The sequence below is a fragment of the Vidua chalybeata genome, chromosome 6 (genome assembly GCF_026979565.1).
Source record: "Vidua chalybeata isolate OUT-0048 chromosome 6, bVidCha1 merged haplotype, whole genome shotgun sequence".
Taxonomy (NCBI): Eukaryota; Metazoa; Chordata; class Aves; order Passeriformes; family Viduidae; genus Vidua; species Vidua chalybeata.
This window is the reverse complement of record NC_071535.1, coordinates 8,425,235-8,450,850: the sequence shown is the minus strand read 5'-3', so window position 1 is coordinate 8,450,850 and position 25,616 is coordinate 8,425,235. Positions and strand designations below refer to the sequence as shown.

The window sequence follows — 25,616 nt, the reverse complement described above, 5'->3', positions numbered from 1 at the left end:
GGGATGCTGAACCAGGGCACGGCACTGCACTGCCACAGGCTCCCTGGAGAAGCTGTGGATGCCCCAGCCCTGGAGGTGTTCAAGGCCAGGACGGATACGGCTTTGAGCAACCTGGTCTGGTGGCTGGCATCCCTGCCCATGGTGGCAGGGTAGATGACCTTTAAGGTAGATGACCTTTAAGGCCCCTTCCAACCCAACCCATGCCATGGTTGTGTCCCTGCAGCGATGACACGACCCGAAGCCAGGCCAGCACCTGCCGCTCAGGTGCCCCGCGAGCACCGGCGAGCCGGGCTCGGGACCCGCCGCGGCACCGCTGCCTCCCCCGGCCGGGCCCGGCAGGGCTGGAGCCGCCTCCTGACGTCGGGAACCTGCGGCGCGGGGGCGGAGCGGGGCGGGCGCCGGGAGCGGCCCGCGGGGCAGGCAGAGCCGGCTGGCGGGGCGCGGTGCCCGGCTGCCACCGCGCCGAGGGCCGCAGCAGGTAGGGCAGGCGGGCCGGGGCCGGGGGGCTGCGGGGCCGGCACACAAAGGGCTGCGCCGGCGGTTCCCGGCTCCTCTTCCCGGGCGCTTTGTCGGGGCCGCGGTGTGTGGGGCCGCTCGCATGTCGTGACATGGGCGCGGCGGCTGCCGGAGCGGCGGGGAGGCGGCGGGGGCCGTGCGGGCTGTCCCCGTCCCCCGCGGAGGTCACTCATCCCCACCTGCGCGCCCCGGGGCCGCTGAGGCGGCGGTCGGGCCGGGGAGCGCCGCGCAGCCCGGGGAAAATGGAGATCTCCTTCCCCCGGTGCGCTTAGGAATGCAGCTGGGAGCCCGGGAGGTGGGTGAGGGGAAGGCGAGAGCCTGGCGTGTGCCGCTGAATCCTCCTTCCTTTAGCCAGGGAGAGGAAAATGGGATGTTGTGGGAGAGGCAGGCGGGGAGGCCGCAGGAACAGGCTGCCCGCAGCCGGGCTGTAGCAGGGACAACAAACAGGTGTGGCCGGGAGAGCGCCCGGTGAGTGCCGCACGCAGGTCACAGCTGCCGCCCCTCCGCCTGCTGAGCACCGAAACCCCGGTGGGAATCGCAGCTTGTGCTTCCTGTCCTGGGGCGGCTGAGCGCTTCGGTGTTTGGACCAGCCGTGCAGCGGGGGAGGAAGGAAGGAAGGATTTGTGGGCTCCCAACTTACATCAGTGTGGAAGTGGGATGAGCAATAGGGAGGTTCTCCTAGCACTGGTGTAAGCGCTCCTGGGAATGCACTGTGAAAGGTTAGAGGAGCCACGTTATGTCACCTCACTGATGCGCTGGTCCACATCTCTGATGATGGGGGAGGCTCAAGCTGTGTAGCACTGTGGTAGTGGTGAGGAAATGTTCTGGAAAGGAGATCTTTGTTGTTATCTCTTTTTTCCCCCTCCACCATATTTCATAATTTCACTGATTGGATGAAATTATGGATGCTTCAATTTTTTAAACAATCCTTTCTTCAGATCCTTAGTCTTACTTTGCCATGGGAATATTTGTAGGGCTGCAGAGCTCCTACACATGGGCAGCAGGTCCTGGCAGACACTTCACAACTGCTTGTTGTCACCAGAGATTTAAGATAGGATCACAAGTGCATGAGGCAGTGTTGGGTCCCGTGGTAGAGGGAAATTTGGGAATGGCGGGTACTCTTGTACTTGCACGCTTCATTAATAGCTAACTGTGTCTTGTGGGGTTTTTTTGTGTTTAGGATGTATAAAGGTTAAGTGCCAAGCGCCAAAATGAGCGTGACTTCGTGGTTCTTGGTGAGCAGCACTGGCATTCGCCATCGGCTCCCTCGGGAGATGATATTTGTTGGAAGAGATGACTGTGAACTGATGCTCCAGGTAACATGGCTTTTTTTTTTTTTTTTTGTAATTATTTCTTCTGAAGATGCAGTAGATGTGTATGTAATGCTGGGGACCTGTAGCGATGTTTGATGCTTTCAAGTGACACCTTTTAAAAGGAATTTTGTCTTTTTATCCTGAGTCTGTGTTTCCCTTGAAGACTTCATGTTTGTGACAGTGTCAGTGAGGTTTTCAAATTGCCATGTCATCAGATGGATAGGATCCGTAGTGGTGGGAGATTAATCAAATAGATTAACTGTCTTGCTGCTACTAGAAGCAGTAAACAAAGACATACCATTCTGTCCTGATCTGTGATTATGCTGCTGGCTTTTTTAGCTTTTAACACATGCGCTGTTTACATGTGATTTGAATGCAGGCAGAGTTTTTTGTTTACCTGTTTTTCCCTTTAAGTTTGATTAAATTATTTATGCTGGTATTTCTGAGGTGTTTTTATCATGGTAGAAAATGCTGATGTTTAGCAGAGGAAGTCTGTTTTGGTAGGCTGAGTAGGCTGGTGACCTCTTCCCAAAGTAATTGTGTTACTTGGGCAAACTTTCAGCTTCTGTTAGTACTTTCCATACCAGCATGTGTCTCTGCTGGACCTAATCCAGCATGTCTGAATTGTTGACTGTGGTCTGATGTTTGACAGCATAATGTAGTAGATGTCACTCCAGACAAATGGAGCTGGAATCTTGCAAAGAGCTTTTGACAGGAGCAGTTTAGCTCAGGAATTTGTAGAAGCTCAGAATTACAATAGTGGTTCTGCTAAACCCATGCCATGAGTACTTAAGTGCACCAAAAATGTTCTATTGCACCTGCCCGTCCCCCTTTTGCCTCTTTGTGAAGGTGGCAAATGTTCCTGTTGGTGGCAAAATTAGGAATCTGCCTGCCTCCCTCCTCATAATTTCCACTGCTGACCTGATCACAGGTATGTCCTAAATGCTGTGCTGATGATCTGCTGAGGAGGTTGCATTTGTAGTTGCTGCAGGGATTTTGTATGATAGTAGGAGGTCTGTTTAGAGAGGTAGAAGTTCTTGTACGAGGTGTACTTGAAGGGCAAGGTGCTGTCTAGCTGTAATAAAATGTCAGTGTCCACAAGAGGAGAGCTTGCAGTGTTTGTCCTGCTCTGCCTGCTGGCAGTGAGTGGCACGGCTGTGCTGCTGTGGTAGAGTTGGGAGCTCCTGTTCCACAGCAGATTGTTTGTTTGGGTTCTCCCATGAATCACACTATCTCTTATTTCATGTTTCTACATGTCTGGCTGGTGAGGCATGTAAAGGTGAGACATTAAAAATGTCCTGATACTTGCTGTACGTCTGCATTTGGCTGCTCAGGAACCTGATTGGCATCTTCTCTCATGACATGGAGGGAGAAAACACGGTGTCGCTGGTTTCCAGAAATGGTCTGAGTTTTAGGCTGCCCATCTTAATATCTTGTTAAGGAACTTGAGGGTTGTTGTCAGCTTTCAGTACTCTGACAGTCATATCTTAAGCTGTGGTCTCTAAATAATAAAGAACCCAAATATCAATTATGCTTAAAATGCACAGCTTATTTCTCTAGTTGCTTCTGGGGTTAACTGGATGTTGTGGGTTGTGAGCCACTCCATACCAACCAGAGTATTTCATGCTTCTTTGCCAGTCTGAGCTGGCTTGTCAGTGCTGCTTGTGGAGTACCCAACCTTGTGAGGCTCTTCATTTGCCATGCACTTTTCTACAAGGTAAATGAATTGAGATTCCTGGAGGAGCCAGGAATATCTGTGAAACAGTTGTATCTGGGGGCTCATAGGTTGTGGGTGGTATTAAAAGAGATTTCCATTATTTCACCAGAGTGAAGGCTCTGGATTGTCTATAAAAGCCAGCATGGGGTGAGCTACATGTGACCCTTTATAAACATAACTGGTCTGCTATCTCCAGTAATAAAGCTTTTTCTAGGCTCACATGTAAGGTCTTGTTTTGAACAGCACAGCACATTCTTTTCCTAGCCATTTGCTTATGAAGATGTTTTCCAGAGCTACCTGGGGCTCCAAATGAGATGTTTGTAGTAAGACTGAGTGCAGAAGAGAAACTGTGAACAGAGAGTCTTCATATCCAAGCAGAATTGTATGTGAGCAGATGGAGGATGAGATCTAAAAATAGACTTTTTCCCTACTGTGACTGTCCATGTCACAAAATCATTGTGCAGATTGGCACAATCGTTTGTCTTGGGGGAGCTTAAGAAGCAGGGCAGTTATCAGAGCAGATGGACAGAGCTCTTGTGGCAGTTGTTTGCACCTTGTAGTATTTCTGTGGTACTGACCCTGAAACTGTATATTCACTGCACGGTTATTTTCCATATATATTTCAAGATACTGGCATTTAATCCTTTAAAGTGCTCAGCTGGGAACAGACTGGCAGTGACTGGGTGACCTGGTCATTGTTTTTTCATGTCCAAGGCTGTTACTGCATATTGATTTCATCGTGACATGGTTTGTGGTTCCCTGTTGAGACCATGTGTAACATGGTGCTCTCACACACAACACAGAGATAATCCTTGTCCTGGAGACCTGCAATCTTGCCTTTCTCATTTTACTGTTTTAGGAATGTCTTGTCTATTGATATTTTCTTGGAATGTGCTGTCTCAAGGTATCAGATCTCTAAACAGCAAAAAAGGATGGATTTGTCACCAAACAATTAAGCTTTAGCTTTGTCTGGCTTTCTTATTTCATAATACAAGTAGTGAATTTGCTTTCTGATTAGCAAAGAGGTGAAGAAACCCAGAGTCTTTAATCTTAAAGTTGAGTAGGTCTGATAGTAGGGAAACATAAGGTACCTTGATACCTTCTATACCTACTAAGAGGATTAGAAATATTTTAAATGTTTTGCAGCCCTCTAAAGCTTCTAGTACAAGTAAATGCGAGATTTACATTGGGTTTGAATGTTAATGCATGGGTGAAAATGCCATGAAGTGTAGCTGTAGCTTGGCATGCAGTGTTCCTACCAGAGCCAAGGGCTCAATTCTGCCCTTTTTCCAAGAAAAGTGCTTGATTTCTTCAACAGCCTTGCTGCTTCCTTTAGGTAACAGTCAACAAACTGCAGGAGTGTGGAAATCTGGACCTTCACTAACTTGCACTGGTGTGGGTTTTTAAGGTGAAACTTGGGGGTGTTACGAAGTAATGGTCTGAAAAGATCTACTCATTTTTTTTAATCAAAAATAAAAGAATAAAGAATTTTGGGACCATCCTGAAGAAAATAATTTTTCCCTCCCCCCAACATCCTTCTTTTGGGAGATGCTGCCAGTTTTATCGGCTTTGATCACTTGCTTAATGTGATGGGTATTCAGGGGACAAACATTTTGCAAACTCAAAAATTTCACTTAACCACTAAAACATTCCCTGCTGCTCCTAAACAAAACTTTTTTTTTTTTTTTTTCAATTTTGCTAAATGTAGATATTTAACAGAATGGAAAGCAGTGTCATGGTTTCCCTGTTTTTGTTTGAGAGTGATGTATACTGGAAAATTTGGGGAATAGAAATGTTTAATCAGTGCTCCCCTGATTATTTCCCTCCCTTTAGAATGATGCTCTGGGCATGTGAGTTTGTACATGAGTGTGAGTTACAGCAGGAGTAGGTGCAGACAGCATGGTGCTTTCTGTTTTATGCCTTTATCCTTTATGCCTTTTGGGACAGCCTGACATTTCCTATCAGGAGACACTGTTTGCAATTGCTTATAACTCTGCTAAACTTTGTAGCTGCTTGGGACGAGAGTTTATTTTCCAGGCATCTGTTTTATGCAGTGTGTTCTGCATGCAATCATTTATCTCCCTTCTTTGGTTTTTGCTGTGAGCAACTCTGAGAAAAATGCTGTTTTCTTCAGGTCAATTATTTAAAAGTATTTTTAGCCTGTTCTTTGAAGTTCTGGCATTGTAGTACAGCTGAGTCAGTGAAGATTTTCAAGAGTGAATTTCTAGGTTGGAGGTGGTGGGGTTTTTTTTCCCATTAATCGATAATCTAAATGTGTTTGACCAAGTTCCAAACGTTTGAATAAAAGCTGGAGTTTGAATATGGTCAGCAGGGACTTATTTGATTGTATTGCCATAAGTAATTTCATCTGGGAGTGAGGTTGGCAAGGAGATGGAGTGGAGGAGTGTCACAGGTTGGGCAAAGAGGAACTGGGTGCAGGTATTCACAAGGATGGGGTGTAGATGTAACAGCAGCTGTGATAGATTAGATCAGGGTACACCTAACCTGGCATTCCTGACTCAGTGGTCAAAGCAGCTGTCGAGGAAAGGGCAAGAACAAGCCAAGAGTGTAATGATACTTCCAGAATGCTTGTTCAACCTCTTCAACTGTGTTTCAGGAAGCCACAGGTCAGATCTTTGCATGTAGTGGTTGGATTTCTACTCTATAGAGCTTCACCAAATGATGAAGATTTGGCCAAGTGAGGAAGTACAATGAGGATTCTGTTTGTGCAGAGTGAGAGGAGGAGCAGCAGGACTTGGAAAAGTAGAGAGGGTGGTGCACATAGGGCAGAAGCTGCTTGGTGTGGGCAAAACGGGCATTACAGGATGTGGCTGCTGAGCAGCATCGCCCTTAGGCCTGAGATGGGTCAAGACTTGCTGTTTATTATTCTGGTGTCAGAAGAGAGCTGTGAAAGCTCCTAGCCAAGCATCTGTCACTGGTCCAGATGGGACCAGTGGTGCTTATGATACTAATTAGTCAGTTCAAGTGGTAGAGCCTTGTGAGCTGAACATAGTTCATTCTTCTGGTGAATCACACAAAGGTAACAATACTGTGTTTCCATCTTTTTAGCTTGCTTTGTTAAAAAGACAGGGAATTACCAGCATTCTAGGAACTGAAGGAGTATTCTTATGGCTGCTAAGTCAAGTGTTTATAACTGCAGAGCAGTTACAACACACTAGTGTGAAGGCTGCTGAAGGCTGCCTGTGTAATCCTGCCTCTGCCCCTGTGTACATAGGCATGAAGATGCAATCTGTTATTGTGTCGTTCTTGGGTATTTTTCCCCGCAGGATCTGTTCTGTGTCTGGTATGCAGGGTGCACGGCGTGCTCCACAAATAATAGAGTGCAAAGATGAACTCTGCCTGTGTGTGACATCTGGTCAAATAAAGGTTTCATTGACCTGATGTATCCTGCCTTCCCTGGGCCATACTTGATAATACCGTGTCTTTCCTATGTAGTTTAGTAAGTGCATACATAAACAACCATAGGTGTGGTGTGGGTTGTCTACAGCGTTATGCTGGGAAGAAGCAGATGGTGAGAAGTTGGTAGATGATCTTTTTCCTGGTCCTTCTAGGTGGATTCACGACAGTGCAGAAATTGTATCCCTCCATTGCTCACATATTTCCAGCACTGGGAGCTCCCAGAAGAAGCCATGAGGAATCTCTGCTGGCTTTTGTGTCTGGACCTCCTTCCTCATGGCAGTGTAGGGTTGAAGTGGGAGGCTGTAGTCGGGACAGGGAGATGCCCCACCTGTGCTGTTTCACTGCAATTATCCGGAGGGTGTGAACAAGCACCTAAGTTACTCCCTGGGTGTTGGGAATTACCAAAAGTAAATTCATTAGGTGTTACAAAGGAAGTAAATGTCTTACAGAAGGGAATGGATCTAGCCTTGGGAAGGTGCTGCTTTTTGACAGGTAGTGTTTCCAGGTGCTGGGACAGCAACTGTGGGAGGAAGGATGCACATCCTGTATTTCCAGGCCTAGAGTTGTTTTTTTGGCTCTTCCTTGTCCCATTGTGTTCTGTTAATGTGCAGTTGATGGGAGGAGGTTATGATGCCTGATGGCATATGGGTGTTTGAGGCTGGAGGCATAGCAAGACTGGCAGACCTGGGAGGGGAGTTCATTGCTGGAGGCAGGGTAGGGAGAGAGGTGATGGTGGCACTGAAGGCAGATGGTTATTAGGGTTGAGAGGGCTTCATGCAGGTGCTGGAAGCCTGGACTGCCAAGGGAGGGTTTGTCCCACTCTGGAGAGGGCAGAGAAAAAAGGGAGATGTATCTTCCTTGTATGAGATCCTGATCCAGACAGTAGCAGCTCAGCTGCACTATAAAAATTCAGGCTTGTGTCTCACCTAAAATGATGCTTTTCCATTCCTCCTGGGTGGCCATGTAAAACAAAGGGAAAGCCAGTGCATCTTGGACAGCATGCTCCCTGCCTGTGGTCAGGATCTGACCCTGGGTCACTTGAACCAGTTCACTTTGGGAATGGGGAACCAGCAAGCAAAAACCCATTTTACCCCAAAATAACGGGTTAAGTTTTTATGGGAACCGTGCCAGCCTCCAAATCCCTTTGCCAAGCTGTGGGGATTATAGTTTCATTTTCCTGGGGGATTTCTCTCTTTTGTTCAGTGCCTTATTTTTTGCTTGAATACTCAGGCCCTGGTTCAGCCACAGATCTGCAAAGCCCATGATTTTGGCTTCAGCAAAGCTGAGGGCAGGAGCCTCTGCAACTGGGAGCTGTAAAGCGAGTCCAGCCCCAGGATGAGGTGGCTACACTTGCTGAAGAGATTTGTCTGCTTAGGCAGTCATTAGAAGCAGGCAGCACCTGCCCCTGGGAGCAATCAGGCTGCCACAGGGGTGACACATTTGCAACCAGCCTGGGGCAGGATGGAGCATTCACTGATATTCTGGAAAAGTACTGGAGGGGGCCAATGCACACAACGCTGTGAAATGCTTTGTGGTGAAAGAGAAGGACCCAGTGTTCACATCTGTCATTAAATGTTATCCAGCATATGTTTACTTTTGAGGAGCAAAATTCACATTTCAGGCCAGAATGCGTGGAAATTGATTTTTGTTATTGCTGTTGTTTTGTTGAGTGGGTGGTTTGTTTTTTGTTTTTTTTTAATTTGGTTTTTTCTGTCTCCGTTGTAAAGTGGGTCACCAGCAGAGGTTTGTATTTCCTTACTGGGACACTTGTGCAGAGCACAGTACTGGCAGAAATGTAACCTGTTCACTATGGAAAGTATTCGAGCAACTGTTTTATTGCATGCTGCCACCAGAACACTGCAGTTTTTTTGTGCCAGAAGTGCACAGCAGACTGCAGTGAGGAACAGGGAAACTGCTCATGTTTGTTTATTTTATCTCCAGTGCCACGATGCCTTGCAGCATTGGCAGGGCTGAGGTCCAAGTCTCAACCCCAACCGGTAGGTTTTCACCCATGGTAATTCTCCTGAGAAAAAAGCAGCATCTGTATCTGCACAGACAGCTGAGCTGCGTCTGCTCCCCGGCCCTGTGGGGAAATGCAGGCTGGCTGGCTGGATTTCTCCTCCTGCCTTCCTAAGCAGGTCTTTTTGCCTTGTGGATTTTGCTTGGCATCTCTGCAGCTCATGCTTTCATCCCGAGATCCCTGCTCTCTGGATTGGACTCTTCACCAAACACAAAGCTGTAGGGTATGTGCAGCACATGTAGCCAGTGTGATTTGTGCCTCTGTGGAGATTTCTGCAAGCTTTTGAAGCTGATTTTGCTGATTTGATGATGTGTGCAGTTTTGAGAATCACAAGTGAGCTGCCTGGTCTCATGGCTGATTGGAACCTGGTGATCGAAGGTGTTGGTACCACTGTGGGACTGGCAGACCCCCAGGTACTATTCCTGTGTTTTGTACTATCTGATTAACATGATTGTGGAAGAAGGAAGAGCTATATATAAAGTACCTCCATCCTCAGTTATATGCTGTGTGTGCATTTTGTCTACTAGGTATTTAAAACATGATGCATGGTAGATAGTATGACAGAAAAGCAGCACAACCTTATATTAGGAAATGATTTGAATGTCTGGAAATTCCAGCCCTGGATGAGGGCTGAGTGTAGTAACAAATCAATGTCCATGTTTTCCCTGCAGAGAAGTGTAAATATTCTTAATCAGAAAAGCACACGTGTTTTCCTGAGAGTTGTTTTCATTTGATAACAGGTCCAGTGTTGGGACATGGTGAGAATGCTATATGCTTCCTTCATTTCCATCTTCTTGGAGTGTAGCCTTGTTTCTTGCCTGAAGATTACCACTGCTTAAGAGGACACCTCCCTTCCTTTTTTCCCCTTCTCAACCTCCCCTGAGGTGCTCCAGCTCTGGTTTGGTTGTTTGGATCTCTTACCCATAGCTCAAGACTACTGCTCACCCCATCACAAGTGCTTTTCTGGTGAAACAGATTAACTGCAAGGATGTACTGGTTATTTTTTGCTTTTGACATCTGGATATGGGTAATTGAGGTTTCTTATTAACACTTTATTGGAAATTCTGTTGTGTTTTTTTTTTTTGTTTTTTGTTTTGGTTTTTTTTTTGTTTGGTTGGTTTTTTTTTGTTTTTTTTTTTTTTTTTTTTTTTTTTTTTTTTTTTTTTTTTTTTTGTTGTTTTTTTTGGACCCCTGTGTCTACTCATGATGGATCAGTCTTGCCTTTGGTTGTAGAGGTCATGGCTCATCCTTAAGCAAAACTCAGTATTTGCTGCACATGTGCATTTAGGCTAGAAGTCCTCTTATGTTAGTGATTCAGTCAACTTAATTGCAATTTTTCAATTTATAGATGCCTAAAATCTTTCCAGTGAAGTTGCAGATGGCTGGGAGCTCTGCAGCCATGGATGTGTTGACTCGGGCTTCTTAAATCACTTTCTGTGATTCAGCAGGTCACTCCTTAGAAACCACTGGCCTGCTGGGCTGGACTGTCCCTGGGCTCTCAGCTGTTACCAGCATGGAAACTGGTTTGTCTCCTCATGGGAAGTGGGATTGAGGGAGCCTGCTCCTCTCTGAGACAAAAACACCATCAGCCGCTGGCACTGCACACAAGAGCAGTTCATGTTAAATGTGACTGATGTTGAAATAAGTCACACCTCAGTTCTCAAGTAAGAGTGACCTTTGGCAAGTCTGCATCAAAATAAATAAGGTGTGCTTTTAGTTACTTTAAGTTGAATTTCCTTGGAGACAGGCCCTTAGGAACTCCTGCTACCAGTTCCTGTGATGTTTGCTGGCTTAACATAAACAAAACTAAGAAAATTCCTCTCTTCTCCACAAAAGCATGAAATTTCACAGAAGTGCAATCTGCATAACAGTTTGCCTTGTTCCTGATGTGCTCTTAAAGAGATGTTGAGAGGTTGGATGAAGACTGTGGGTCAGATTTTGCATGTTGTTTTGACTCCTTTTGCCATGGGCTTTCTTGAACACAGCTGAAACTTCCTTGGAAAACAGAGTGGCATAAATTGGTTCCTTTGGTGACCTTTTTCTGCATTTATGGAGGTGAATATCATATTGCTAGAATACATGTCTGCTCCCCTGAGATGACCCTCATATGACTGGGGACCCCTGAGTGGCTGAAGTCAGCTGTTGCAGAACACAGCAGACCAAGGGCTGTGCTCAGTTACATCAGGGTCAGATGCAGGGCAAGTTGAATTTTTCGGAGACAGCTGGTTCCCAGAAATAAACTTCTTTTTAAGTGATCTGTGATACATTTAAAATCAGATACCAGACCTGCCCCAGTTTTTTGTCTGGGATAACTTTTTGGGCTGGAAATCTTTCTGCCCTTGGAAGGGGGCTAAATGGTTTGTTCTACCTTTAGAATCTGTTAATCTTTAAATGGAACCTCCACGATGTGCTGTAAAAAGCTAAAGCAAACACTGCTGCACCAGTTAATCAGCATTCCCTTGTATCTCGTTGGGAACAGTGACATGCACAATTTTTAGTAGCAGAGGGATCACAGGGAAGACAGATCACGTCTCTGCTGTGCAGGCACGGTCCCCTGTGCATGGTTGTCTTTGACTCCAGTGGCATGAAGCGTAGCACATAAATGCCCATGGATAGGGAGAGGGGATGGTCATCGCCCTCTGCTTTGTAGCTGAGGTGTGGTGAGCCCTCCAGGAGGCCTGTCCAGAGCAGTGCTCAAACAGCCAGACTGTTGTGGGGCTCACATCCCTCCAGAGGGTGTGAGGGACCATGTGACAGATGAGGAACAACCCCAGCTTGTGTAGCATCAGCTGCTGTGGTACCTGAGGCTGTGCCTGGAGACACTCCCATCCTCAGGGCCATATGCTGAGGTGCAGGGCCTGGGCACTGTCCCTCAGCTGTGCTTTCCTGGACCACCCTTACCTCGCACTGCACACACCTGCCACAGCCACTTGGGTCTTTTAAAAAACAGACTGAGGAGCTGCATCTGGTGTGGATAATAGGAGAAAGAAGCAGTAGCTTCATTGCAGATGCTTAAAACCTGCCCTGCCTTGTGGTCAGGGCTCAGACACCAAGTGTGGGGATGGCATGGGGGGTGAGGGTTTTGTGTGTGCCCCTCCTGGGAGGGCTTTGCTGTGTGTTGTTTCTCATGTTTAGTGCTCAGCATAGCAGGAGGCACAGGTGGGCTGTCCCCAGTCACGCTCTCTCTGCCTGTCCCACCTCTGTTTGTGTCTTTGGGGGGGTGATTGCTGTCTGAGCAGCATCTGTTGGGCAGCAAAGCATGAAGTGCTTCCTTGGAAGTCCAGCAGCACGTGGATAACTGTATTAGTGAGGGAGCTGGAGGCCTGGGGTCACCTGTCCTCGCTGCCTCTGCTTGAGGTGACATGTCATGAATAGTGTGAGGGATGTTGCAAGGTGGGAACGTAGTCTTATGGCCAGGCATGTGCTTGCTTCATATTGGTACTTCAGGGTTATTCTGGAGGATGTGTCTCTTGGGCTGATGGACGCTCTGCAGGGGAAGGATATGCCATTTCTCAGGTGTTGTGGTACTTCCCATGTGCTTGACATTGGCAGGGCCAGAAAAAATTCCTGCAAATAGTAGCAGTTTGTGTGAAAAAAGCCTCTTTTGTTTTCACCAAGGAATTGCCTGAAACAATCTTTGCCTCTGCATGCTTGCAAGAAGCCAGATAATGGCTTGCTGAGAGCAGTGCTGTGGAAACCGGTGTGTTTAGACTTGGCAAAAGGGAAGGACTTTCAGCAAGAACTTGTTGGTTGGTGCCCAGGAAGATGAGGATTAGCTGACTTGGAGCCTGGCTGGTCTCCCTGCTCTGGTAGCGTGGCCTTCCCTCCCCTGGCCTGAAGTACCAGGGAGGTCTCAGTGCTCTGTGTACGTGCTGATGGAGTGACTGCTTCCAGCCTAAGGTCAACTGCAGCAAGGATTCAAGTTACGAGAGGCAGCAGGTCTAAAAACAGACAGTCTGGTGTCTTTAAGCTGTAACACACCATATTTCAAAATTATTCATAGATTTTGTTCTAGCATTTCTTCAGAAGTCTGACATGATGCCTGCTCAAGTGTCACACTCTGTTTTGAATATAAGGTGCATTACTTGTGCATTGTGACAAAGCCAGTGGCACCAGATTACTGTCAAGTTCAGTGTACTCAAACCCAGTTTACAATTTAAATTTTTCTGGAGTTGCTTTCTTTCTCATTCCACGTTTACTAACCTCTCTCTAACTTGGAACACATCCTAAAATTTAAATCAGTTCCAGGACATAATCCTGGGAACAGTATAAATTTTTGGGAACAAGTTTTGTTTGTAACTCAAGAAAATGATTTTTTTTCTCTTTGAAATATAGGAAGAAATGATCCCAAGTAGGAGCATCCCTAGTGTTGAGGCCATTGGCCTCAGCAGTTGAAAAACTGAGATCTTCTAGCTCATGCTGGCTCAGATCCTGGCCCCCAGGCTTTCAGTTTGACTGATTTTGCTCTGTGTGCATTGATACAATTTATTGAAATTGTGGCATAGTCTTGACAGCCTTCAGCGATTTTTTTAAAAACTTTTTCTTTTCCCTTCTCCATGAAAATGGCCTATTGTCTTCAAACTCTGCAAACAACCATGGAAGCATTTACTGCTTTTCCTTCCATTATTTATAGTAGTAAATAGTATTTAATCCTTCCTGCTTTCCCCCTCTATCCCCCTACCCCACATCAAGCCAGTTTAATGTCTCAATGTTACCAGTGTCTGTTATGCCTGACCGCTCTCACGCTCATTGTGCTTCCATTGCCAGTCCCGCAGTGTGGATAAGCAGCACGCTGTAATCAACTACGACAAGGAGAAGGATGAGCACTGGGTGAAGGATCTTGGGAGCTTAAACGGAGTAAGTACCAAACCTCCCAGCTGGCAGGGGTGGCCTGGTGCTGTGGTCAGTCTGCAAGCACTCATGTGCTCGCTGAATCCTGCTCTCAGACCCTTTTGGGTCACTGCAGCTGTTGGCATGAGTTAAGCCAAACATGCATAATTATTTGCAAGGCCTGAGGTGGAGGTCATGTAGCATCTCATCTTGGCAGGGGAAAACTTTGGTGAATATTGTATTGCTTTTTCCCTCTCTGCTGGTGTCCTTGTAGAATGCTTCGGGGCTCACAAAATTATAAAGCCTCTTGCAAAAGGGGAGGAAATAAATTCAGTTTCATGTTGAGGATCTTAACTTAAAACTGGTGGAGATTCTGGAGCAGCTGTTCAGCATGAGCAGGGTGACCTTTTGGTGGTTCAACTGTCAGTGCATGGAGTGATTTATGGGGTGATAAGACATTTGAGTTCATTTGGGAGAAAACTACTTAAAACCACCTCTTTTTTTTTTTTTTTTTTTAAATAATAAAAATTGCTCTTTTGCCTGCCTTGAGCCTGGTTTGCGTGAAGACCGAGGAATACTGTAAGCACAGAGGAAGGAACTGAGCCTGACTGAATCTTAACCCTTGCTCTGGTTTGACTTATGCAGTGGTGTTAGACACCTGAATTCCATGGTATTTAAATACACCATTGTTGTTAAAAATGTCCAAATGTCATAGCATGCCTCTGTTTTGGTAGTTTCTTCATGCAAGTGGAGCTATTCCTCTGCTGGAGCAGGCCTAAGCTAGATTCACATAATTGTCTTCCTAGTGGGGGTTTTACTGCAGCCATTGTTTCATTGTTTTGGACTTAGAAACCCTCCACTATCACAGCCACAAAACCACGAGATGAGCCCAGAAACTTATACAAAAACAGTGGCTAAAGCAGCCCTCAACCATTCTGCCTCTTCTGGCATCTGAACACAGCAAGAATGAGTGCTAATCCTTCTCAGCCTAATAGCTGAAGGCACGGAGCCCTGCTGAAATGGGAATATTTCCAGTAACTGGTCTGGACTCTAGCTGGATCCCTGGTTCAAAAGCTATGGTATTTAACTCATGGTGGCAAAATAGCAACTGAAGATTCTGCTTGCAAGGGAGGAAAGACTTGTACCACTAATTATTTTCTATCTTCACCTGCTAAAGCATAAGAATTTACAATGTTTTAATATTAGACTTGTGCTTAGAGAGGCAGTGGAGTAAAAGGGAGTTACAGCAGTGCTTGTCTTCTGCAGCTGATCAAACGTTTCTGTTGAAAAAGACTGTTGAGGCCAAACCAAATTTTGCATGCAAGAAACATATCTTTATTTGAAAATTGTCACAAAAGCTTGTTTTCCCCCCGAAACTAAAGAAATAACTTTTGAGCACCTTGATTTTAAATCCATGTTCAGAATTTCCTTTTATTTTGTATTTGAGTAGTCAGCAATGCATTATATGGCTTTGCTGGATAATCTGGTTCATATTAATTGTCAAAGTGTTTTGTATTGTTTTTATTATAATGTACAGGTAATTCTGCTGTCTCTATTCAGAGGTTTTTGTTTTTAAGGGTAGCATTTCTATCCATATTAAGAATTTTACTAAAGTTACTTTATCTCAGGTAAACATGGACAAATAGGTAACTATCAAAATGAGTTCTTGCAGACTTTTTTGAAGAAAATTCAGCAAACAATTATTCCTGTTCCAGATGCAACTGTTGTGGGTTTTTTAAATATTAAAAACTTCAATGCAAATTGGAATTCTGTGCCTTTTAACTAGCTTCACTGTTTTTATTCTGAAATTACAGGCCTATTTCCCAGCTCTTCTGTAAATTGCCAGGAAACTGGGGGCTGTTGTCTGCTGAGGTTCTAGTTTCCTGCTCTACCATTTATTTTTCCTCTGTGGTTAATATTAGGTTTTATCATGCATGTTTGGCTTGGCTGAGGTGAGAAGACAGAAGGAAAAGACTGTGTTGCAGTCATGAAAACATGTAAATTCATTTTCTAGTGTAATTTTGTTTCCTCAGCTGTATTTGCATTAATGGTACAAAGCCCCAGCAGCAGGTTCCTAGTCTGGGAGGCTGGATGAATCCCACCTTGCCAAGTAGGGTAGCTCCTGGTGTCTGTCTGCCTCAAATCCAGCTGTGGGAGTGGCTAATCCCAATCAGCACTCTAGGGCTTCTTCAGCCCCTTCTTATTTTTTGTTTGACCCAGGTAATTGCAAAAGTACATGGGTTTATTTGTGAAAGATGTACATGCACGCTTGGTTTGATCCTTGGTTGGTCTGGGAGAATTGTTTCATAGTGGGTCCCCTCAGGAAGCAGACATCAAAGACATTTATTCACAGCTGTGAAATACATGTCTTGCACCTTTAGAAGGATGTTAGTTTCTTTCAGCCTCAATTAACTGCCTGGAGCATGGGAAAAAGGGGTGTGTGAATTTTTAGCAGGAGGGGTTTGGTTATCTCGGACAGTGTGGCCTCAGGTGTCATGGTGATGCTGCTTCAAGTTTTTTTCCCATTTCCCTGTGCATTTTCATTTCCCCTTCCCCTGTGATAGGCTTTGCTTGTTAAATTATCAGGCCTTGGGGCTGACACCAGTCTTGTTTGCCATCCAGCAGAAAGCTGATTCCTAGCTCAGTAATTAAGGGCATGAGTTGCAACTGTTTGCTGGTTGAGACGGAGACCAAGGGCATTTGAAGTTCCTAACTTCGGGCACCTCATTTACCTGCTCAAGTCGGGGACTAAAATTGCATTTGCAGTTGGTGCAAAGGAAATCTCCCTAAAGGTCCCTTCACAGCACCTCGCTTTGAAGCATAATTGGGGTGCTCTGACTTGCCCATGGGAGCTACTTGCTGGTGTTGGTTTTTCCAGGGAACTTAGCTCCTAGCTCCTGACTGGGTGCTGGCACACTCCGAGTACGTGCAGTGCCATCAGCAGATGGACATGGGTGCCCTCCAGGAGCACCATCCATCTGAGATCCATCATCCTGCTATCCTCAGTCAAAACTCCTTCCTTTGCTTTTCTCCTGCAGACATTTGTCAATGATGTGAGGATTCCTGACCAGAAGTACATCACCCTGAAACTGAATGATGTCATTCGCTTCGGCTACGATATCCTTTCTGAAGAGGATTGGGACTCAGACTTTCTTTGGGTTTTGTGCTGTTGGCTGCATGGAGAGGTACCAGGGCTATTTGTGTCTACTGAGTAAGGTGTTTGTTTTGCCTCTTGGAGCCTTTGGATGGCTCATGAGCTTGTGTTTCTCCACCATGAACCCGATTAAGAGCACATTAATCATGATGCCTGCATTGGACTTTGGCTCAGGCCCTGCCTCTTCAGTCTCCTCCTAAGGAAGGGTTGTGTTTTTTCATTTTATTTGTGTGGCAACTGTAGCTGCTACCAGCTAGCAGCAAACATAGTTCATATATTTTTGTATGAACTAACATCTTCCTATTTTTTTTCATTCAATTTACCTTATTACTCATTTCACCCAGATGCTTTCTTTCAGACAATTTTCAGGCCTTCAGCTTTCAACATGTAGCTGTAGAGCTTGTGGCCAGACCCTTGACTCTGTACTGATTAAAGTTTGCCCATGCAAATTGGTTCTGCCACAAAATGCAAGAGTAAATCTCACTTTTGCAATAGCACATTTCACCTCTAGCAAGGGAAGCTAGGTTGCAGTTACTGCTTTATTTACAGAACACAAATCCTGCTGGTGTCTGCTAAAACACCTTTGCTTTCATCCCTTTCCTTTTTTATCCTGATGTGACAGTATGGCTGGCTATAAACATAGATGTTGACATGCCTTTCTGAGCCTGAAGAGCAATAGTGATAAGTAGAGGCTCCTATTGCTGTCTTTTCATGTAATCTAATCCTTTTTTCACTTTTTTCAGTTGCTTCTATCTGCCAAACTTTGCCCACTCAAGCTGAATTTAGAAGTAGCAAGTGTCTTCTCCAGAAGACACTTTTTTTTTTTCTTTCTTTTCTGGGGAGATGTCAATTAAAACAGTCCAGACATTTCTGAGAATAGAGGCAGAGACTAAGTTTTACCATTTGGTGGGGGAAAACGTTTGGCTGGAAAACTCTTGTGCATCCTTGACCCCAAGGCCACATTCTTCCACCTTTTGCTGTCCCCATGATAATCCATTTGTGCTTGACCATGATTTAGCCCTTGAAATACTCCAAACCTTTAGCCCTGCTGGTCTTCCAGGGATCTGGTACTTCAGCTCCCAGCAGTGACAGTGCAGGAGCACTCACTGTTGCAACCAGGATTGCTTAAACTTACGTGTGCGCCATCGTGGATCTGCAGGAAGAGAGGGTTTTCTGGGCCATGGATCATAATTTGGGTCTTGGTCACTGTCATAAAGGTGGTGTCTTGCTGCACAAGTGATGAAATCTTTTACAGGCAACCTCAGTTGAAGCTTTTCTCGACTTTGCAAATGTTTTTTTTATATAGCTGCTTGTGTATGTTCTGGTCTCTTGGTGTGTGATGAAATGCACACAAGACTTGCTGTGAACTCCAGTCCTGGGAAGGCAAAAATTAGTGCCTGGAGCATGGGTGGATTTTAATGGCTGCAATACCAGTTTAAACTTTTTACAGAAAGCAATTCTCAGCAATGATCAGCTGAGATTAAGTATTATTCCTGCAGCCCTTTCATGGATATTCAAGTGAAATTAATTGTGAAGTGAATTCCACAACAAAAGTGAGTTGTAGAATCTATTGCCCTCAACAGGAAAATTTTAAAGAATGTAGGTTTTAGAGTAATCTTTGTAAGATGTACTGTACCTATGGCAGCTGTAAGGTCTTTCTCTGCTTTGCTGCTTCAGTGCCACTCTGTTTAGCAGAGCTTTCTGTGCACACTGCAGTCAGCTTGGTGTGGATGGCAGCATCTCCTGAGGTCTTGGAGTCACTGTGTCCTGTTGCATGAGAGCATTTCTCTTTTCCATTTACAGTTTCGCTTACAGGCTGTGCAGAGTTTCTCTGCTAGGCCAGTACCACTTGGTTTATTTTTAGTCTAACATTTTCCATCTTTCCTTTTTCCTCCTCTTTGCTTTCTGCTCTGCTGATTGGGTTGTTCATGATGACATTCCAGATGCCAGCTTTTTTCTTTTTTTTTTTTTTTAATACAGCATTGCTGAGGATTATTGCCTGGGCTCAACCATGTGAATGCCTCCCTTCCTAAGAGGTCACAGCAGCTCATGACCTGATTTACTTTTCATCTAGAAAACTGCAGTGACTGAAAGGTCTTGCAAGGGAGCACCACAGTACCAAGCATTTGAGCAAGGAGCTGAACTCTGCTGCTCCCTTATCCAGCATGTGAGACTGGCCCATCTTGGCCGGGATACTGAGTGGTCTGCCTGAAGCCCATCAGCCAGGTGGAGAGGATCAGGGTGTGAGCTGAGCTGGGGCTCTGGTTACTCCCCCAGGTCCTGCACAGAGTTGCTGATCCTCCAGGCTTCTCCTGCTCAGGTCCCCAGGTCTGCTGCCCCTCAGTTGTTGTGAGTCTGGCTAGCAAATGTGGTTGTGTACAACAAAACCATGCTGGGCTGCAGCACAGGCAACTTTTACTACCCTGCGTATTTTAAGACTTTCTGGTATTATCATCCTCTTTTCTTTCTGTGACTAAATGCTAGATTTCTTTGTCCATTCAATTCCTGTGTATTTTCCTTAATGAATTCTGTACATTCGAATATGTATGTCCTGGAACAAATTCAACACAAAGTCCCAGAAGAAGCACTAAAGGTAAGAGTGGCTGGGTGCAGTGCATTAAAAAAAAATAAAACTTTAAGTACTCTAGTGATGGTCAAGCAGAGTGAAATATTAAAATACTCTTGATGGCAGTGAAATGTTTCAAAACGTGAGGCTCTCCTTGCATTTGGACTTAATAAAACGCTCCTTTGAGGAGAGAGATTTCCCAGTTATCTCAATTCTGATCTTTCCTGTTCCTGTGCTAGCATGTAGATCAAGTTCTTTGTTTCATGACTGCCAAGAAAAAAAAATGGTTACTTAAAGCTGTAAGATGTTAAAGAACAACCAGCACATGAACTTGTAGGTGAGGCACAGCAGAACTTTATTATTCCCAGAAGTGGAGCACAGATGTCTTTTTCTGAGCATGGTGACTTATGCCAGCTCCACCACACCTCAGTAAGACTGAAGTTTGCTTAATTTATTCATGTGTACCATCTCAATTTTTGCCTTCAAGCTCCCAATTTTTACTTACTGAGCAGTCAGTCCTCTTAGGAGTGAGGTGTTTTTTAAACATTGTTCAGTAGCAGGTAAGAAATATTCAAGCATCCTCTTTTCTAAGGCAGAAAAGCAACCCCCTCTGGACAAGAAAGCTGTAATGTTCAGCTGTGGGACTGGGCTATCAGTGCCATGCATCAGCTCTTGGCTAGCAGATACTGCCTTCCTAGCCCTGTTCCATATTTAAGACTTGGCAAGAATAGGAAATTTAACAGCTAGAATTGGGCAAATGATTCATTGAACTTACTCAGGGATAATCTGGATGGGTTCACCCTTTTATTAATTTACTTGTAATAAACCAGCTTCTAAATAGCTCATTTACTGTGTTAATATGGAACCTGTTTTAAGGTAGAATCACTTTCCTAGCTGGGGAGAGGGTTTGGAAAAAATAATTAAAATAGATTCCAATTCCTTTGCTGAAAAACCAAGATAATGCAGATGAGCACCCTGAAATAATTTATAATGTTCCTTTAAGAACAAAGGGGATTTCAGGATTTGAATCTTGAGTGGAGAATGGCCTGAGCTCTGATTCTTCTCAGTCTATTTTTTAAAGGATTTTCTAATTAGTTTTGCAGAGCTAAGTCACAGTGACCTTCTGGTGTACTACAATTGTCACTTAATGGCTTCCAAATGGGGTACTTCTCCTGTTCTGTAGCTTCTGCTCAGGTGTGCATGCTTTTTGTTGAAGGACAGAGCTGCAGTGGAATTTTGGGTGATCTGTTGGTGGGGAAGAGGGATTCATTGCTGTTTGTGTCTCTGCAGCATGAGAAGTACACCAGCCAACTCCAGATGAATTACAAAGGCACGGCCATGAAGAGGGCGGAGCAGCCCATGGAGCACGGTGTCTACACAGAGTCCCCACAAGCAAAGCTGGAGAAAGGAGAGAGGAAAGCAGTTACAGGTACCTGCTTGGGAACCAGTTAATCTGGATTCTGAGCAAAGTGCAGCTTGAGCCCAGTGCTGGGTTATAATTCTGACAATAGAGTCTTGTGGGTTGCATTTGGGAGCAGTTCTGGAAGGATCATCTTTCTAAACTCCTGGAGTATTCCAGACTCTGGGTTTTTGGATATTCAGCCTCAAAAAAAAAAAAAAAAAAGTCAGCTGATGTGATGGCTCCTACATGCCTTGTCGCTGTGTGTGTTCTGGAAAACCTGTGGGCAGAGCAGGTTTGGTAAGTTCTCTGGCACCTGTCTGGTCTATTTTTAATTTCCTAATCGTGAAGCTGGTGTTTGAACAGAGAGGGTGACTCAGAGTAGAAGATGTATAGCTGCTGTGGCATGGTGCTGGCAGGCAAAGAATCAGCAAGCCATTTCTTTCACAAAGCCCTGGATGGTTTTAAATGACTGTATTTCCTAATGTGTCAATATGTGGGATTGAAACTGACTGCCAAACTGGGAGATGTTTGCTTCAGGTTCGCTGTTCCCTGGCTTCAAACCTTTTCTATTCTGTTAACTTCTCTTCTCCATTTTGTTAACTGCTGCCTGCCTTTAAAGATCCTTTGTCAAACTCAGTTCCTCTGTGTTCCCCATTACAGTTTGCCAGGACCTCCCCAACAGTCTTGTCTCACCCATTTCACCCAAACTCCTGCCTCCTATGTGTGCTGTCCTGACAGGTCTCTCTCCCCAGTTCTGGTCAGGAATCAGTTCACGGCTTTCTGGAGCTTGCTGGTGCATGGGAGAAACAAATAAGGTTTTAAAGCATACTGGTGACATGACTGCTAGTGTTGGTGTTGTGGCTTCAGGATGGCAGAGCAATTGGAAAGCTTTACGGTTTAGCAGGGGGAGTTGCCCACTCTCTGTTGGAGGAAGAATCAGGGAGGAGGGGGATGGGCAAGTAAGAGTGAGGTAAACATCCTGGGTGAGTTTGCCTAGAGACAGGTATGGCAGCTTTCTAGAAAAGTGTACAACTTTGGGCAAATCTGTTAAGGCTTCATGATAACTAATTGGAGTGGGTTGATTGACCATAATTTCCCATGTATTGTCCTTATGAAAATCCCCCTAAGCTGACACAGTGCACTAACACAGTGTAATGTTCCTCCCTGGCTCCTTGCTGTCTCCAGCTGTGTGGGGAAGCACGTGCAACTCCCATTTTTGGCACCAGAAAACCTTTCTTTGTGTTACTTTGTGTTCTCTGTGTGGCTGTGTTTGAGACTGAGCCTGACAAGTGTGAAAGTAAAGGGATGGAATTGTGGATGTTTAGGTGTGGCACTAGGGAGGGTGAGAAGAGGTGAACCCCACTGGGGGAAGAGCTCTCCATTGCCTTTCAAGGGGCAGGACATTCTTGGAAAGCTTTGCCAGTAACTGGAACCACTTTGTGTTTGCTACTGCCTGGTTCCATGAACACTCAGTTTTTTATTCTTACCTCCTTCCAAAATACACTCTCATTGATTTTAACCTACATAGCATAAGCAGTGAATATTTGGAACACCTTCAAAGCCAGGACGTTGAGTGACTCTTCAGCAAGGTGACCCGTTTCTCTGGCCTGTGATTTGCAGACCTGCATTATGTTTCTGTCATCTTCAGTGGGCACAGACCAGAGGTCTGAGGCAAAACAGGCTCTTTGTTCTTACTGGGGACCAGCACTGAAGTATGTCACATGCAGTGGGACTGATGGGCAGAGCTAAAAAAATCTGTAAAGTGCTGCTAACCCCACTGAACTATAGAGGAAATAAGGACTTTTTCTTTGAAGTATTTTGCTAAATTGGACTGAAGCCTGTGGAAACAAGAACCTGAGCATTAAATCAGTTCCTGGCTCTCCCAGGGACTGATTTAGCATCTCTATCTCGTGAGCAGAATGATCAGTGGATCCCTTTCTCATCTGTGAGGTGACTAATTCACCTTGTCCTCAGCTGCACACATGCACTGTTTCTCCTTGGCTGCTGGGAGGAGTGGCAGCAATTTGAAATTATTAGTGAAAAGAAGAGTGTAGTGTTCTTAAGGGGAGTGGGCTTGCTTAGTGGCAGCAGAAAGAGGCTTTAGGGAAAGAGCTATTTTGCTAAGCCTGTAGGTATTTAGGAATTTGCATTGACTAATTAAAGCAAGGTCTGGGCTGACAAAAGCCTTTAGAAGGATCGGTTCCCAGGGCCCGGTGGAAAAGAGGCGGAGGGAATGCAAGCTTTCAGGGAAGAGGTTTAACAAACCAATGTGAACAATTAGAGCTGCTTAGAAATGGGAGGAGGTGAGGGGCTGAGGATAAAGAGATCCAGGGGAGTGAATGGGAAACAGTCAGTTTAGTCTTTATGCTGTTGAACTTGCAGCTTTTGGGTGTATGTTGCCTGTAAGCAGAAAATCATCAGTCTGTGAAATGTTTGAAGCAAAGACCTTGGTTAATCCTATAGCTTGGAGATGGATATGAATAAAAGTGTCCACAGTTCAGCTAGATAATGCTAAAAATAGCTATTAGCTCTCATGTCTAAAGCCTTAAGTTATCAGGAAGCCAGGTAGAGCCTTGAACTGAGTAGATTTCAAGACAGTCACAATCCCTATTCCCATCTGTTGGTACCTGAGTTGAGGTACTTGATGAGATAAGCTGCTTTGTGGTCTTCTGTTCTCAGCACATAGTTCAATCCTCAGGCTGATCTTAATTTTTTGTTTTTTCAAAGCTGCCACAGTCTGATGGGACTGGGTAATCCTGAATCTGATGACTAACCTCTGAATGACTGCTGCAGGCCTGAGTTTCCAGGGGTGGAGGCTGCTTGCAGGGAAATGGGCATCATCACTTGCAGGAGTAGGACCAATTGCAGGAGCTGCTCTCGGGATCTGTGAAATAGGTTTGCTCACCAGGTCAGCGTCCATGTCATTAGTTAAGTCCTCTCAGCAGAGTGGACAACTTGAAAGTCTTGTTGATGTCCAGGGCTGAGGTCAGCAGGCAGCATGGATGGAGACAGTGGGAGCTGTGCCCAGTTGTGAAGTGGTTTCCGTGGTTTTTGGCTGCTTTCCCCATGAGATCATGGCAATAGCTATTTAGACGCACAGCACTGCCCTAGCCTTTAATTTAAGGGAGTGGTGTTATATCTGCTTTTTTGCCTGAACTAGAGTGGTGGTAACTGTAGCATGTTTAAGGTTTGACCATGTAATTGATACATTTGTGATCATCAGCCTGATTTGAAAGTCCCTGGGGTCTGTGTATGTTTACAGCAGGGTACAAAAGACCAGGGCCTAGATTAACCATGCACATAAGAAATAAATTGTGTGGCAAAGAGTCAGAGAACTGCTTTATGATTATTCCTACAAGGTCTGAATTCCCTATTTTGGAGAGGAGTTAAAAAGCAGAGATGTAAGGAATTAATTTTAAAATGTTGTAGCTAGATCATCTTTTTTTTTCCCCAAGGCCTCTGCTGTAAGAAACCTACTCTGCATCTTCTGTAGATGGACATTACTGTTATTAATAATGAATCAAAAACAGTTTGACTTAAAGCAAGCTGGATTTCTCATGCTTTTGTTATGACTTACAGTAGCGAGCTTCAAAGCTGTGTGTGCTTCTGTGAGCAAAGAAATTTGCTGTTGCTGACTGTCTCTCATGATTGTGTGAAGCTTTGTGAAGATTTGGGCAAAGCACAGTGCTCAGTCCTGTCCTGACCACAGGAGACACCTTCAAGAGAAATCAGGCCCCTCTGTTTAGTGGGAGCTGTATGCTAGTCTTGAAAGCTCTTCTTCCTGCTTGATGATGGAAAGCAGCTTTAACACAGTCTTTCTCCTTTGCCTTTCATCACCAGGAGTGTATTTCTGGTTGTGGCCTTGTGTTCTGTGTGATTCACTTCTCCATAAATGCACCCTTTGTATTGACACGTCTCATTCTCTCTTTTGGTGCCTCTCCTTCAGATGATCAATAGTCCTATATTAATTTAACAGGCCACATTTTTGTCAGACTGTTAAGCAAATGGACTTCCCTTGTTCTGTGCTAAAACAGCCTTCATTTTTCCTTTTGAGTGACTGCCCCGAAGACTGAAATCCAGGAGCAGAACATGTGTATGTCAGTGATCTTCCCTGTATTACACCATCACTGGTAGCTCAGTATTTATCTGGCTGAATGCTTGTGCTGACCTCAATTCAGTTATCTAAAAGGATGGTTTTCGGGCTGCCTGCCTGAATTGATGAGCCAAGAAATATGTCTAAATGAATTGGCACCATCTGGGCAGCCTGGCACGGAGTGGAGAGAGGTGGTAACAAGCTGCCATCAATTGGAGGAAGTCTCATGTCATTAAAATGACTGAGCAGTTCATTTTCATTGGTGTTCCTCCCTTCACTGCTGACTTGAACAAGCCCCGAGTTTCTCTGCTCTTGCAAGAGCATCCATCTTACACTAAAACAGAACAGACAGGAGGTGGCTTCAGGGTGCTTTGCATGTCTCAGGACACAGGCAAACATGCTGCTCTGGATGTTGCCAGGTCCATGTTGAGGTTACTACCCAAAATGGATCCCAGCTGGTGAAGAGCAAAGCCCGCTGACACAACTGCACATGTAGCTGCTCCCTGGCCCACTTCTGTCACAGCCATCTGTTTTAGCTGCCTTCCCATCGTGCTTTCGCCCCACCCCTCCCCTTTTCCTACAGTA

The 25,616-nt window shown here is 45.2% G+C and overlaps 1 protein-coding gene across 1 annotated transcript in view; it reads left to right on the top strand.

Annotated features, from left to right (window-relative positions):
- The first annotated feature begins 1,727 nt into the window (after positions 1-1,727).
- CEP170B (centrosomal protein 170B) overlaps positions 1,728-25,616 on the top strand; it is a 56,796-nt gene continuing 32,907 nt past the window's right edge. The window contains exons 1-5 of the mRNA XM_053946220.1: positions 1,728-1,832; positions 13,754-13,843; positions 16,855-16,933; positions 19,505-19,563; positions 20,827-20,965. Of these exons, the coding sequence (XP_053802195.1) occupies positions 1,728-1,832; positions 13,754-13,843; positions 16,855-16,933; positions 19,505-19,563; positions 20,827-20,965 (472 nt within the window). The remainder of the gene's footprint in view (positions 1,833-13,753; positions 13,844-16,854; positions 16,934-19,504; positions 19,564-20,826; positions 20,966-25,616) is intronic.